Genomic DNA, 17,066 nt, shown 5'->3' on the forward strand with positions numbered 1-17,066 from the left:
AAGCAATCCTCTCATCTCAGCTTCTCAATGTGCTAGGATTATAGGCATGAGCCACTATGCCCAGCCTCATTTCAGAAATTTTAAAGGCTAGCAATGCCTCTATTTTCAGACTATGTCATAAATGACATAAACATCAAAATGAAGGCTTCTATAATTACAGATCTTAAAAAGGAAACATGTAAAATACTCAGACAAAACAAATGACTAAAGCTGCATCGTTTTGCTACACTTTATTCAAAACTGGCTCTACTTCTTAATTATTTGAAAGAACTAAAAGTCTACTGTCCAAATGTAAATATTCATCATAAGTTGAAAAATAATCTTTGAATTTGTGCTCTGACCCATATTTGGCACAATTAAATCACAGGAAAGTCAGATGACACAAACAGTCACACCTCAGCATATAACAAAATCCTGAAAGTAGCACAGCAGTTAGCTGTGATGCCATTTATTAAACTCTCAAACTGAATTGTAATCTTAACTTACACACACCACAATACACCTTTGCACAGGTAATTTTATTCTTTCCTGTGGGTGTCAACAGTGCTCATAGATTGTAATTTGAAACATTCAAAAAGCACATACCTGAATATTGTCACATTTCTTTACATCACAATTCAATAACTATTGAACAGTTATGTCTACTAAATACAGTGAACAAAATGGTATAAATGTTTACACCATTCCCTTGTAAACAAGGTTTTTGTGCACAATAGTAACAAATGGAATTAATGCATACCACAATATCAATAAGGAAAAGACCTTTTCTTTAAATAAACTATTCTGTTTATAAATAAACTCTGATTTTTTTTTTTAGTACACATTTACAGACCTGATCAATAAAAAGAAAACAATATATATATATTTTCCTTTAAAAAGAAAATGTTGGACCACTATGGGAGAACTAACCTAGGAAAAGGGGTAAGCAAGCAAAGGGTAAGAGAGAGTTAAAAGCACTACCATACTGCAACCTAGTTCTGTTACATACACCAACACAAGGACAGGATTGTCTGGGGAGGAGCTCATTTTTACTTGAATTCCAGCAAGTTGCAATCAATCTTGTAGTACACATACGGGTAATATTCCTGTTGACTCAGGTTTAAACCTGGAATATCCATAGGAGCCTATGGAAAAACAAGACAATTATTCAATCACATACTTAACATAAGAAAAAGGTATTAACACTTACCTTTTTATTGAATACCTACCCTGGGCTAAATGTATGCACATATGCTCATTTAATCTGAGTTAGGCATTATCTCCACTTTGCAAATGAGGAAAGATCTCTGAAAGGTTGACTTGCCCTGGGAAACACGGCGAGTAGCAAAGCCAGATTGAGGCATCCTGACTCCAAAGCCTGCTGTGTTTCTACCATGACCCTACCATCCCTTTTTGGAGGCTTGGGATATTGAGTTTATGGGATACAAGGCTTATGAAATGTTGAATGGAAATAAACCAAATATGGTTTTAAAGATAACACTTTATTAGATGTGCATGTTATAAGAATTTGTAGGAAATTATGTATCAAATAGACCTCTTATTTTATCTGCAATTCCATAAAAATGTAGCAAGTCATTTCCTGCATTTTCTTCTATCAAGAAAAACTGATTTTTCATGGTTCTAATTAATGCCTATGTGAGATACTACCATCCTAAAAACAAAAAAAGTCAGCAAGATATTTGAAGTCAAGGCTGGGCACGGTGCCACATGCCTGTAATCCTAGTACTCTGGGAGGCTGAGGCAGGAGGATCACTTGAGGCCAGGAGTTCAAGACCAGTCTGAGCAACACAGTGAGACCCTGTCTCTATAGGAAAAAAATAAAAGTTAGCCAAACATGTTGGCGTGTGGCATGTGTCTATAGTCCCAGGTACTCCGGAGGCTGAGGCAGGAGGATCCCTTGAGCCCAGGAGTTTGAGGTTGCTGTGAGCTATGATGACACCACTGCATTCTAGCCCCAGCAACAGAACAAGACTCTATCTCAAAAAAAAAAAAAAAAATTTGAAATCTAAATATAAAAGGCCACTACAATTTTAAACAGCAGCAACAAAAGACACATGTAGTCTGTTTATATCTTCTTTTATATCTTCTTTTGCTAAAAGAAGATATAAATATGTACCATTTTAGAAAAATCATAGCTCCTTTCAAAATGCTCATTTTTTTTTTTTTTTGAGACATAGTCTCACTCTGTTGCCCTGGCTAGAGTGCCGTGGCGTCAGCCTAGCTCACTGCAACCTCAAACTCCTGGGCTCAAGCGATCCTTCTGCCTCAGCGTCCCAAGCAGCTGGGACTACAGGCATGCGCCACCAGGACCGGCTAATTTTTTCTATATATTTTTAGTTGTTCAGCCAATTTCTTTCTATTTTTAGTAGAGACGGGATCTCACTCTTTCTCAGGCTGGTCTTGAACTACTGAGCTCAAATGATCCGCCCGCCTCAGCCTCCCAGAGTGCTAGGCAAAATGCTCATCTATTGACTGTTATCTCTGCCAAATAAAATTAAAATAACTACTTATTTTCTTCCTCTCTGCAATTTACAGTTTTTGTAAACAACTAGTATCACTGGTTGTTTCTGTGTATCTGCAGCTATAAACATCTGATATACAGCAGGATAATGACTGGCTATTAGAAATATCAAGAAGCAAAGCACAGCTACAACTAGTACAAACCAGAGTCAACAATGTAAATTACTTGCTACATTTATCTAACAAACTGAGAACCTTAAAGTAATAAAACATGATTAAGTATCATGATATTTACTATCCCTTTTCTATCATCTTCCAGTCATTTTTTCCTGAAATTCACTCCAATTCCTACTCTACCAGGCTATCAAGTAAGTACTTACATCAATAATAGCTGCTGCACTGCTGTCTAGATGTTTATACAATTCATATAATACTTCTCTCAGTTTCTTCATTGTTTTCTTATTGGGTTGAAGTAGCATTGCTTGGAAGTTCACTGGCAAGCCATACCTTAGAAAGAAGCAGAAATACAGTATGCAACACAAGCAGGCACATGAAGAGATTTGTTTTTTAAAACAAGTATTTTCAAACTCTTTGGCCATGATTAACAGGGAAAGGGTATCTCATTTTAATGACTACCTTCACAAGTTCAACTAATACACATAGAACCTTAAACTAATTTACATAAAAAACTTAAAACTAACATACATAGAAACATAAACCTCTGGTCCTCATTGCCCACTAGAAATCTCTCTTTAAAACGAGCCAATTACTAGGAATTACTTTAATTATTAATACTATTCAATTTTTAAAGCAATCTATGAATAGCCTCAGGAAATAATAACATGTAAAGTTAGTAGATACTTTTATGATAATAAACATAAGATTACCCACATCTACATTGAAAATTTAAAGAAACAGTGAGCACAGCTACATACAATTTTTTAAAAACTATTTCTAATAAAGTTAGAGCAACATGTGCAGAGGACAAAATGATTGAGATTGTAAGTATTTCAAAATATTAAAATATTTTAGGTTAATGAGATGATTTCAATAAGTCATTAGTATACTGCATACCAAACTATTAATGCATGTAAAATATTTGAAAGATCTTCCTTTCAATCAAACATTGGCTAATATTTTACAATCTACTTTTAACTTAAATAACTACATAAGCAAAGAACCCGAGAGCATACCAGCATGGATCTTTCTCTAAACCTGGTGTTAAAGGATAAGACTGATTCACACTTTATAAGCTGCATGATATTGACAATCTCTCCTTCATGATGGGCCCTGTAGTTTCTCCAAATCGATTTCATATTGCTAGACTGTGTTATAAATAAAGAGGTCCAGTGTGAAAGAATCCATGAACTCTTCAGTTACAAGTTTTGCAATTAACTTTCTTTACCTTAAAACAGACTCAACAAAAACTCTTAAAGCTTTCACATGAATCCACGCAATAAATGCCTCACTGAAATTCACTTTCAGCCATCGCACGAGTGGTCCCTATAAAACGAAAAAAAAAAAATTACCACAAATTTGTTCTTAGAAAAGACAATTTGACAGACCAACAATTTTTAAAGAAGTAACTGTCCACTAGGAATCTATAGGAGAATTAAGTCACATAAGTCACTTTTTAAATGTTTTAAGTATTATTCTCATTATCTTGGATACTTTACCTTGAATTAGATTAAAAGGTTAGCCACTACTAGGTAACCTCAACAGACACTAAAATGCACTGAACCAATTCACTAACATAGAAAAAGACATATATTTTAATTAAAGTGGTATAAAATATAGGAGTACCCTAGATTTGAAAAGCAAAATATAAAAATCTGAATTTACTACACAATACTCTAAAACATTTAATACATTTAAAATAGAATTCTACCTGCAAACAACTTCTCAGAAACAAAAGTAAATATTATAGTTATACAGGCAAGGGATTTAACAGCCCTAGCTCTTAGTTTTCTCATCTGTAGAATAAGGGGGTTGATACAGATCTCCAAAACCTCTTTACATTCTAAATTTTAAATGATTTTCTATTATGTAGTATTTAATTCTTTTTGAACTTAAAATATCTGGTAGAATTAAATACCTCTTTAAAGAAACAAATTTCAAATACTATAGACTCTCCACACTCAAAAGACATACACATACATTACCAATTCAGCTAACACTTGGATAATATTAATAGGCTATGATGTACCAATCAATTAATTTAAGCAATAAAGATAACAAAGTGTGGATGCTGGGGAAGGGGGAGGGCGGTGGGAGGAGGGGGGAGGAGGGGACGGGTATTTGTATACACAAGGAGTGCAATGTGCACTACCCGAAGGATGGACATATTTGAAACACGGACTTGGGGGGAGGGGAACCAAGGGCAACACATGTAACTTAAACATCTGTACCCCATAATATGCTGAAATAAAAAAAAAAAAAAGATAACAAAGTGAAAATCTTTGGTCAAAATATTTGTTCTTTAAAGGGTTGGGTCTTCCCCAACAAGTTCGTTATACTGGATATTACTTGGTTAGGGTTAATTTTCTCCCAGTCGAGATAATATGGTTTATAAAGTACTTAGAAATAATTTTCAGTGGAATTTGCCTTTATTTCTCCCCCATATTACAAGGGAAACACATTATCATTCACTGCATGTTTCCCTTTCCATACAAGCCTTTAGTTTTCATAGTAATCCTATACTTGAAGATGGCAAGAAAGTCGATGCCATCTTTCATTTTCACAGTTCCATCCCTGTTCCCCATGATGCCTACAACACACCAACTCTTCAATAGTTTAAATACAAATGGCTTCAATAGAAAATTAAGGCATTGGAAAAATTTGCCTTAAGAAAATGAAAATTCTTACTGAAAACAGAGAACTTTATTAACTAGAATCGCCCTTCACTACAAGGACATTAACCAAAATTCTGCATTTAAAATTAATCTCTGATATGGATGTAGGTGGAGTAATTAATTTTTAGGTATGTATTTTAAGATAACTATTCATAGATCTAAGCTTTAGAGGAAATTTCTTCTGACTACTCAACAGAAAAAACTAAAATCAAATTTCTTAAAAGGAAAATCAAAGAAGTTTTGTTTTCTTTTAAATCAAAGAAAGCAATACCCACTTTTTCTTCTGCTTAACACTGATAGTACTAAATATTAAAAACACATACAAATTGTTTTTTCTTGTCAGTAGAAAGCCTGTTCATTTCTTCTTTATCTGCTCTCATTTCCTCTTCATTATACTGGAAGTCACGAACGATGAATCTAAATTTGGGGAATAAAACAACATTGTCCACACTGCGTACAAATGAACTAACAAAATAAATCATCATCATCATCATCATCGTCATCATCATCTTACTTGTTTTCCCTGGCTTTGTGTCTGAAGTCATCAACGGCCTTCCTAAATAAGGTGACATTACAAAGGTAACTGTCTTGGTCCTCTGAGAGAACACTACAGAAAAAAAAGAAAAAGTCCACTTAAAGCTTTGTGCTTACTGCTTTCTCTCATAGTAAGGGGAGAATTCAGAAACAGGAGGAAGAGAAGGAATAGTAGGGTATGACGGCCCTTCCCAAATCACCTCAATGCTACGCATCTGTATTGCCTCAAACACCAAAGACACTGAATGTTTATTTACTATATTTTCTATTTATGATGCCTTAACATGCTATATTACATTTACTTCTTACCAACCAAAAAAAGTAAACATTAACTCAAGTAAAGCATCCAAACTCTTAAGAACCATGCCTTTCAATCTACATCAGTGCCAGGCTGGTTTGTTTCCAGAGTCCCCCTGCTAAGCACTCTCTTCTTTTCTGGAAGCCTAATTCTCTCTTCCCCTCCCCAGTCCAACCCAGCTCTGCTGAGGCCCAGCTTAGCCTCTCTGCGCTGCCAGCACCTCAGATTTTGCCTTTTCTCCCATCACACCCTAGGTCAAAAAGGACAAACACAACTGTCTGAATAACCTCTGAATAAATGTGCCTGCAGGCATCTCAGCAACCCTTTTAGGCTTTAGATGATCCCAGTGACGTCAGAAGTTCTATTCAGTCACAGCTCCATGGTTAGCACTGGAAAGACCTTTCCAGACACAACTGCCAGGAAATTTTACCTGTCATACAAATTTATAATGCCTTGGGGGAAAGTCCACTGTTTGGAAAGGCAAACTGCATAGCACATGTATAGTATGGGGTCCTAATTCGGCTTTCAGAATTTACCTTTATGTACAGAATCCCTTATGTGAGGCCTACAAGGCTGCACACTTAACTGTTCAACAGTGATGACCTGGGGGCAGGGAATATTAACTCAGGGTTTTTTTTGTTTTTTAATGCTCAGTTTTTATTTATAGTGTGGTACTTCAGAAATTGGAAAAAAATAGTAAGTTTTACAAAACTGAGGGAGGCTGGGCACAGTGGCTCATGCCTGTAATCCCAGTACTTTGGGAGGCTGAGGCAGGAAGATCACCTGAGGCCAGGAGTTCAAGACCAACCTGGGGAACATAGCGAGACCCTGTATCTACAAAAAAAAAATTTAAAAATTAGCTGGGCATGGTGCTGTGCGCGCCTGTAGTCCCAGCTACTTGGGAGGTTGAGGCAAGAGAATCACTCAACCCCAGGAGCTGAAGGCTGCAGTGAGCTATGATTGTGCCACTGCACTCTAGCCTGGGCGACAGAGCAAGACCCCATCTCTTAAAGAAAAACAAAAAAACAGAGGGAGTGCTTGTGGAACTCAAGGATACTTTATTAAATTTATTTTTAAAAGCAAGTGTAGTTTTGCCTGAGGCCTAAGAACTGCCTGGTTAGCCAAGTAAATTCAGAAAGCAATTACAATGCTTAATCACAAAATGGCTTTAAGAACTGAACTTACCCTGGCTCCTGGTCAGCCAGCCAGCAGGGGCCACTTCCCTAGCGTCTGAGCAGCACACATACTTTTGGGAGTATTGATCACTGTGATAACTGACATTTAGAGAAAACTCAACTGCTTCAAATTTGGAACGTTTAAATCTTCTTTTAAATTGTGTCTTCTCAAAGTTATTACCCCTAGTTCTTACTCCTAATGCCCACCAAACCTAAAACAAGGAAGCTAGCCAGTGGACAGAGCTCAATAAAAACATCTTTTAATGATTTTTTGGTCTGCCAAGATTGACTCAGTGCAGTGATGTACAAAATGGCTGAGATCAAAACAAATCCAAATCTAACTCAACAAGCTACTTCAGAGACATAAACAATATATCCCACCACTGTCATATTAATCCTTTAAAATTATACAATAATTTGCTGTTTTGAAGGCCCTTTCAAAAGCATTTGATGCTTGACATGGCCCAGTGTCAACGAGCAGGGTGTCTATTAGCAGGTTCCTGCTTATCTGTGCAGAGGCCTGGGACACAGCCAAGTCACACGGCTTTCTCAAATCCTGACGGTGAAAGAAGCCAAGATAAAAACTCAGTCTTGTTTTATGACTAAATCCTACTGTGCCGCCTTATTAAGAAAAAAATAAATAAAAGCCATTTGCTTTCCCTCCCTCCCCGAGGAAAGGTATTTCCAAAAAATAAATCATGAGTCTTTACTATAATGGACTTTTAGTCATTTAACGTGTACTGAGACTCTATAATGTGCCAAGCTCTTGCCAGATATTAGGAATAAAACTATTAAGACACTGTTTCCTGACCACAAGGAATGCATCTAGAGACTATATAAACTGGTAACTACAACACAGAGCTGTAAGTACTACAATAGAAGACACATATAATACATTGGGGAATGAGGAACTTTACCTGAAGGCATTCAAAAGAGTTTTACAAAAGAGGTGATGTCAAGTGGAAGTTTGAAAGATAGGCAAAAGAGGCCAGGTGCGGTGGCTCACACTTGTAATCCTAGCACTCTGGGAGGCTGAGGTGGGAGGATCACTTAAGCTCAGGAAGTAACCAGCCTGAGCAAGAGCGACCTCATCTCTGCAATAAATAGAAAAATTAGCCAGGCAAGGTCGCCCACACCTTGTAGTCCCAGCTACTCAGGAGGTTAAGGCAGGAGAATTGTTCGAGCCCAGGAGTTTGAGGTTGCTGTGAGCTAGGCTGACGCCACTGCACTCTAGCTGGGGTAACAGAGCAAGACTGTCTCGAAAAAAAAAAAGTAGGCAAAAGAGAACGTGCCAGGTAGAACACTAATATGCAAATGAACACATGTATGGACAGCATGGTGGATTTGAGGTACAGCTGGGATGCAGGGTACTAGGAGGGGTGTGTATATGTTGGGGGAGGCAGCACAAGTGATAGCAGTAGGACTTTAAACAGGGCAATAACCAACAGACTTGTATGTCACAGAGATAAAACTGGCAGCAATGTGGAGAACTAATGAAAGGGGAGTTATGAGGGGAAAGGAGACTGGTCAAGGAAAATTACAATGGTCCAGGCAAGGGATGATGGGAGTGTAAACTGAGCAGCAGCAGTAGGCATGTGGCAGGGGGGAGCAAGTTTAAAGTAGATTTAACATATGAAATTGTGGATATTTGATCATTTTTGACCTAAGAAACAGTGATTTCATATGGTAACCAAATACTATGGAAGGAAGAAATGATACAACTGATTAGATGGGGATGGGGGGAGTTTGAGGGAGAAGTAAGAGTCCAAAATGACTGGCTATCAATGCTTCTTGTCTGGATCACTATGTAGACGTTGCTGCCATATACTACAAGGAACCCAGAGAGTTTGAGTCTGAGATTGGGGTGACAATGTTGGTTACCTAGGGAATATCACATCGAGTGGTCCAGTATGAACCTGGGTATGTGAGTCTGAAGCTGGGGGTTAAGGCAGGCTACAGATGGAGATTTAGGGGTCCTAAAACTACAGGTAAGGTTAGAGCCATGGGTGTGGTTGAAACAGCACTGATAAAACAGACTGTGTCCCCCTGAGACAGAACAGCCTAAGTCTGGAGCGGCCAGTATTCAGGGCTACCAGAGTCTCTCCCACTCACTCATGCAATTTAGGTATAGAAGCCAGGAGATTGCATATAGATTGATCTGGAGTATGAGTCTGTAGAAGGTCATGGGGCAGAGCCGACAGCACCAGCAAGAGAAGGGCTGCAGCAATGACTAGAGAGAGTCCAGGCTTGGCAGGAGAGGATGTGTGATTGGAGGAAATCACCAAAGTCAATGTGAACAAGGGGTTGGGGGGCTGGAGATGCAAACACAGTCAAAGGGCAGGTTCAGTGAGAGTGAGAAAGATGGAGGGGAGGTCTGGTAAAGAGTTGGATTGTAGATCTAAGGTTCCAGAGGTAGATGTTTTCTGGAGGGTGAGGCCAAGGGAACAGCCTGCGGAAACTGAGTGGGGTTGATGATCCACCATGATTGTCAGGGAGGTGCAAAGGCACATGGGCGAGGGACTTGAGACCAATAGTGACCTTAAGTGGCATGTGAGACCAAGGTAAAGAAACAAAACAAAAGCCACGAGAAGAGGAAAGAGGTAAGAAAGTCATATCTTTTCATGATTAAACATGGATTTGAACTCTCCCCAGATATGATGTTGGTCAGGAACTATGCCTGAGTTTAGTTTAACCCAACTCTGAAAAGGTTCTACTAGGTTCAAATAAATGAGCCAAACTCACTCTCTCCAACTATTAATAGTTCTACTATTATGTAGAAGTAGTAACACTATCTTCTCATAGGTGTAACTGGGCCTAGAGGAACCTAATAGTCAATTGCTAGTCAATGTTTTTCAGATGTTTCATGACATTTTCAGCAACCCATGAGAGTGGCAGTGCTTTCTGGAGCTCTTCCTGCTGCATCTGATTTCTAACCTCTCTCCTAAGACTCTCTGCTCCCTAATCAATCCACCTGTTTCTTCCCTGCCTTTCTTCACAAAAGTTACCTTTGCAACCCCTGCTCCAAAACACAAGAGAAACTTTTCACAATGGCTGGTATCGTTTTTTATGTACTTCCTAGCCAGGCTCCTCTGCTTCATTTGGAACTCCAGCTCCCTGAACTCCAGCTCCCTGCTTCACCTCTGTGAGGCACCAATGTCTTTGTGGTGCTGTTTCCAATGGCAGAAAAAAGGCAAAAGTTAACCAGTAATCTGACCCAATCAGACATTTTTAACAAGTAGACAGATTAAAAAAAAAAAAAAAGGAAAGTGGTAATTCTCAAAGTACATGTTCTTTCTGAACAGCATTCCAACAAAGAAAAGCAGAACAGCAGCCCAGCCTACTCTTCTCTGGCCATAACCTTGACATGGCATTTATACACATCCTGCATTTAGCCACATAATAATGGCAGTATATCAAATTTTCAAATCTTTTAATACTTAGATAGACTATTTTGCAAATAGGTAGATTTTGTGTTTTTTAAAAAATAAATATTGCTTTTAGGTTTGAGGATGGTATTTTTCAATCCATTCTTCTATCTCAAAATTCCACTTTTCAGTTTTTCGCTACTCCCAAGAGTAATCACTCAAGTATCATGCCAAAAAGTAACAAGTGTCACCACCTATAATTAATTGACTTAATTTGTGTCAAGCACTTAGAACAATGACTACCACATAGTAATTACTCAAACGTTAGTTATTTTGGTAAGCCAAAAATTCAGCATTAAGTTATAGAGATCTTTCCTAAATAGCAGAAAAAATTCCACACTAATCCACAAAGGCCTATTTGTTCTATATAAACTACACATAACTCTTAACAGTGGTATTTGAGGGACTGCTATGTTCTCTATGACTGAATTTACATATGTATGTTTGAGTCAGCAATTCCAAATATCCTTTGAACTGAGAAACAGAACAGATGTTTTCACTGAGTGAGGAAGGGCTGGGAACCCTCAGATGGTTAGTGTGCACTTACGGTTCATTCAGAGACAAAACATCCAACTATTCCTGCCTAACATTTTCCCTTTAAACTACTAACGTGATTGTCAAAAGATCTAAATCCTTAAAGTAATATTTTTAAAGTTTTAATGCTTTCAGGCTGGGCAAAGTGGCTCATACCTTTAATCCCAGCACTTTGGGAGGCCAAGGTTAAAGGATTGCTTGAGGCCAGGAGTTCGAGACCAGCCTGGCAACATAGCGAGACCCTGTCTCTACAAAAAATTAAAAAATCAGCCAGGCATGATGGCGCACACCTGTAGTAATAGTTACTCAAGAGGCTGAGGTGGGAGGATAGCTTGAGCCCAGGAGTTTGAAGTTACAATAAGCTACGATTGTGCCACTGCACTCCAGCCTAGGTGACAGAGTAACACCCTATTCTTCAAAATAAAGAAAGAAAGGGCCGGGCGTGGTGGCTCACATCTGTAATCCTAGCACTCTGGGAGGCCGAGGCAGGAGGATTGCTCGAGGTCAGGAGTTCGAGACCAGCCTGAACAAGAGTGAGACCCCATCTCTACTAAAATTAGAAAGAAATTATCTGGACAACAAAAAATATATAGAAAAAATTAGCCGGGCATGGTGGCACGTGCCTGTAGTCCCAGCTACTCGGGAGGCTGAGGCAGGAGGATCGCTTGAGCCCATGAGTTTGAGGTTGCTGTGAGCTAGGCTGACACCATGGCACTCTAGCCCAGGCAACAGAGCGAGACTGAAAGAAAGAAAAGAAAGAAAGAACTACTTCTTTCAAAGTAAATCAGGGCCTTTTTAACCAGCCTCCACACCACCCCCTGGAAATCTGGCTTGGAATATGCCACCTTTGGAGGACATTCTGTGTATGCCAGGTCCTCACCCTCTCCTCCTCCAACTGCCTCCTAAAGCCCACCTCTATAATTTGAATGCCTTCCAGGTAAGAAGGTGTTATCTGCCAGGATAAACAGCCTGAGTGAGAAACTAATATCAAGACACAACTATAGTCTCCAGTTTACCAGGTAAAGGGCTGGTTTGAATGGAAGGTATTCCCCCAAACGAAAAAAAAAAAAATTCATGATGAGCAGAGGTTTGTGGTTTAGTTCCCAAAGGGCAACATTTGTGAAACTATAATAATCTTACCTTGTATTTTGTATACTCTTACAAGCCTTAAAATAACTTCATAACATATACAGGGAAGGTGCTATGCTCACTTTACAGACAAAGAAAATGAGGCCCAGAGAAGTTAAAAGACTTACCCAAGTCACACAGCAAGTTGGTAGCAGAACCAGCAATAGAACTCAGATCCCTGGGTCCAGGACTCTTTCCATTATACTAAGCTACCTCCCATATGACACAATGAAACTGGAAAAGAAAATATTTCATGGGCCTGACCTTACTAATTCCACTTCTTTACTCTCTCCTATACCTTTCTCTCACAAGGTCACCTTCTCTAGAGGCATATATACAAAAGAATCCCTTGGGGTGTATATACACTGTATTTAATATTTTGTCAAAGAACACCTTATGTGGCAATGGCAGAATACAGGCGGAAATGACATGGAACAGTGTTAAAAGAGTACAGGACCTAGAGTTAAAAGATTTGAGTTCTAGCCCTAACTTAGCCACTGGACACTTATGCAGCCATATGCTTTAAGCAACTATTTAAGCATTCTGACTTCCTCTTCTATGAGAATAAGAATTATAATTGCCTACACTGCTTCACAGAATTATTGTAAATATCAAATTAGACTATGTATGTTAAACCTATAAATTTAAAAAGTGCTTAATAAAAAAGGTTATTTTTGTGTGTGTGCGGTTTTTTTTTTTTTTTTTAAGGAATTAGGTAAAATCTATGCTCAAAGTGATGGCGAACATTTGGAGATCAACACTGCAGTCTAGCAGTCATCCTAGTATACTTCCTTTGCCAGGTAAAATGAGGAATAACAGACACACAGTAGGTATGTAATAAATAGTGAATGAAGAATTTTCAGCAAGCAGCACAGTGCAGCAGAAAGAGTGCCACACCAGAGACCTGGGCTCTAGTTGCAGGCCCTGCCGCGAATGAGACGTGTGACTCTGGGCAAACTATTTCACCTCACTGGCCTCAAACTTCTACGTCTATAAACATGAGGGAGTCAAAGAGACTAGCGCCAAGTTCCTTCCAGGTCTAAAATTATGATAACTAGAGTCAACAGAACTCATTTATGACATAAAAGTGATGGTTTTAAAACTGTAAATTTATCACAAAGGAAAGACAGCAAAGCCATCTCCTAATCCAACATCCAAACTATAAAAGGAATTCTAGTGAATAAATGGTTGTACAAAGACTACTACTTACTTGCTAGACCTTGGAACTACCATTTCAGCTAGTGTTTCATATCGCTTAATCCAGTCGTTGTGGTTTAACCTGAAGAAAAGGTACAATAAGCATTGGAAAAGAAAAACAAGTCCTACTTCCTTCCATATGCAAAAGAGAAAAAAATCTGAGACAAATAGGAAATTTGGCTACAGTATGTGGGCTTTTGGATTTTTCTTTGCACATGGAGGAAGGCTTAAAGGATTTGGCTCCAGAAGTTTTATTTTGTGTTTTAGTTACATAACTTTCCTGCTATACTGAAACTCTGATTAGTATATCTCAAATCTATTTAGCAAAAAAAAATTCAAGTTTCCTACTGGGAATGAATTTCAAATATATTGAGTAATGCAGGAAATACAGATCACCATCCTCTTACATCCAGTAACTATTGCAAAAGAGGCACATTCTACAACTAGGTTTGGAAAGGAAGTAAAGTATAGATTCTAAATTATTTTTAAACTGTATGGCTGATATATATTATGCCTCATTAAAAAAAAAAAAAGAAAAAGGCTATGCTGAAATCTCTTATCATTTCTACTCAGTGGCTATTATGAAGGGCTGAATAAAACTCTATTTACAGAAAGCCCAGAGTACCAGGAAGCAATGAGTAAGTGAAGTGACAGTAAACTATGTTGCCACAGAACCTTGTGCAACAACCTTCTCTCCAGGCCACTGGCTTCTGGGGCTATGGGGAGAGACAACTATGTTTGAGATTTAAAATAAAGAATTATAGCGTTTGTACGCTGAGATAGAAAATAATTCATTATGTGAGGTGCCCTAGGTCCTATGTTTCAATTACAGGATACAGAAAACTGAAAATTTCTGGTTTTGAATATAAGTTTTAAACAATGGTTAAATGAAACAAATCTTTTACCTGAGCATAGTATAAAAGCACAGATGCACAGAAATTTGCTATAAATAATCACAGTCTCAGTATACCAGGGGAGTTATTTAACTAAAACACAAAATAAAACTTTTGGAGCCAAATCCTTTAAGCTCTTCTCCATGTCCAAAGAAAATTCCAAAAGCCCACATACTTATAGTAAAGGGGAAAAAATGCACAAGTCAGATATTGTAGCCACTGTAAATTCTATGGAGGTGCTTTCCCTCCGCTTTCCAGGAGACATCATTTTCTAGTGTTCCCAGTCTCCTATGCGGATGAAAATGCAGAGCACAGCAAGGAAGGTCATACACTGATGCTCTGAAAAAGGACCCAAATCTCCCACCTCAGTCTGGATCCCCCAAGATTCCCTGATAATAAGACTTCAGTGTAAGTCAAGAGTGAAACCATTAATAGTGTTGCATACACACAGTTCTAATCTTCCTACGAGTGTCCAAAGGTTTCATTTTACCAGGATGAACTATGATCAAATATTAAATATTAATAACACAGAAGGCTCAATCTAAGGAGGTTTCAAAGGGTTATCTAATTCAGTCATCAGAAAACTATGTCCATAGCTGAGCCTGTTCTTGCAAGTAAGTTTTACTGAAACATAGTCACATGTTTGTTTACATACTGTCTACGGCTGCTTCAGCTATAAGCACAAAGTTGATGCAGCGGAGTTCAGCAGTTGTGACAGGCTCACAAAGCCTAAAATACTTACTATCTGGCCCTTTACAGAAAAGAATTTGCTCAACTCTGTTCTAATCCCATTCTTTGTTTCTTACAGGGCTTAATTCATCCTAACCAAAGATTTTTCAAAAAAAAACAAATCCAAAGATCTTCCTATTTTGAAAAATCTAAAATCTGTATTTTTAAAAAATACAATAATTTAGCATTACATAATTGTTTGAATGAGCCAACTCTACCAAGCTGCTAAATTTGATTTGGAATCTGAACTTGTAACTGATGTCTCCATTACCAGGTTATGATTTACTTCGTGTGCCACATGAGTAAATGCTGATTGAGAGAATGAATGACAAGGTTATATTCCTTTTACACTTGGATTTTATGAAAAATTTCAATTGCAATACTAGATACTAACATTTTTTCTTGTATTCTAACAAGTAAAATCTTTTGTAATAGTTACAACTTACTTGGGAACTACGACCAGTAATGTGACAAGATACTCTGAATCAAGAACAAAGTCATCCTTCTTCACAATTTCTGCCAGACTTCTCGTTAGCAAACTTCCTCTAAGGAATAACAAAAAAACATTTGGCTGATAATTATGTGCTTCTATAACACAAGTGAAAAAAGAGCAGGCTAGCCATATTCATATATACTACAAATACATCTCAAGACAGGGATTAGTCACTCTTACTTTGTACATTTCTACTTTGTAAGAAGTCAACATTTAAGTGAACATATCCCACTCTTACCAGCAAAGAAATGTCAACATTTATCAAATTTGCCTCTAGTGTCTACCTTTGTGTTTGCTTTAATTATTATAACTCAGCTCTTCCCTTGATTACATGTATAACATCTTGCCTGGGAAAGTGCTATTCATCAGATATCAATTAAAGTCTATTTCATCATAATTATGAAATTATGTCATCTAAGCACAACACCTTTAGTGTTCCCCTCCTCCTTGCGTATCATGTGATACCAGGTAATTTTGGTTAGTTAACCCAATAATCAACTTTTTCAAATCAGTCTTCATTGGTCTTCCAGTAATCACATCTTCCCATACCAAAAACATCTTGCCCTGTTGGTATCACTCATATTATTCAACCAACCTTCCCTCTGGGATTTGAATGTACAATTTGAATAGTTGCATGCCCAACACTATACTTGTAACAGTCATACTATAAGACCAACCAAAACAATTGTGTCCTATTTTTAAAAAACCTTATGTGTGAAAAACCTAAACTCAGCAAAGAGATAGATAAGAGAATAATTATTACATCATGAAGAGTCCTCTTCTATACAGTTCTTTTAAGCAGTAGGTAACTGCTATGCAATTAAACTGTTTTGACTTAAAACAATTAATTTCAGATAATTTTCAGTGAAATATCAAATGGATAAAGGGATAAACCAGGACCCAGTTTACAAGTATTATTTGTGAAACAAGTGTAATAAATCAGCCTCACATCTGTTCTGACTAGTCTGAATTCTGTAAACTTACCTTAATGAACTTTTCTCCATGAATTGAAAAAAACCCTACCATTTTGATTACAGAAATAGCATAAACTGGAACTTACTAAACCAAATCCCAACAAAATCTCATGCAGTGCACGCTAGTGTGCTTCCCTAATTCTTAACATTCACATATACTTGATATGCTTACGCATTCTTTCGCTCCAAATTCTGAAGATTCCCTTTCAGGTTATTGTATGCAGATGCTCGAGATTTCAGGTCATTATCAATCTGAGTTACTCCCTTCAATGAAGAAAAAGAAGAAAAATAAGCAAAAATTTTCCTAAATCTACATCTACTAATATAAAGTAGGTAAACTTTAATTTCTATAAAAAAACAACTAGTTTCTGACG

General features: G+C 37.7%; 1 protein-coding gene across 1 annotated transcript in view; it reads right to left on the bottom strand.

Annotated features, from left to right (window-relative positions):
- Positions 1–213: 213 nt before the first annotated feature.
- ATP6V1C1 (ATPase, H+ transporting, lysosomal 42kDa, V1 subunit C1) overlaps positions 214–17,066 on the bottom strand; it is a 42,945-nt gene continuing 26,092 nt past the window's right edge. Inside the window, exons 6-13 of the mRNA XM_012643625.1 lie at positions 16,865–16,956; positions 15,672–15,770; positions 13,617–13,685; positions 5,827–5,919; positions 5,636–5,729; positions 3,866–3,963; positions 2,841–2,967; positions 214–1,124 (exon numbers count right to left, since the gene is read on the bottom strand). Of these exons, the coding sequence (XP_012499079.1) occupies positions 1,029–1,124; positions 2,841–2,967; positions 3,866–3,963; positions 5,636–5,729; positions 5,827–5,919; positions 13,617–13,685; positions 15,672–15,770; positions 16,865–16,956 (768 nt within the window). The 3' untranslated portion in view covers positions 214–1,028. The remainder of the gene's footprint in view (positions 1,125–2,840; positions 2,968–3,865; positions 3,964–5,635; positions 5,730–5,826; positions 5,920–13,616; positions 13,686–15,671; positions 15,771–16,864; positions 16,957–17,066) is intronic.

Source organism: Propithecus coquereli, unplaced genomic scaffold (assembly GCF_000956105.1).
Source record: "Propithecus coquereli isolate 6110/MARCELLA unplaced genomic scaffold, Pcoq_1.0 Scaffold2, whole genome shotgun sequence".
NCBI classification, from domain to species: Eukaryota; Metazoa; Chordata; class Mammalia; order Primates; family Indriidae; genus Propithecus; species Propithecus coquereli.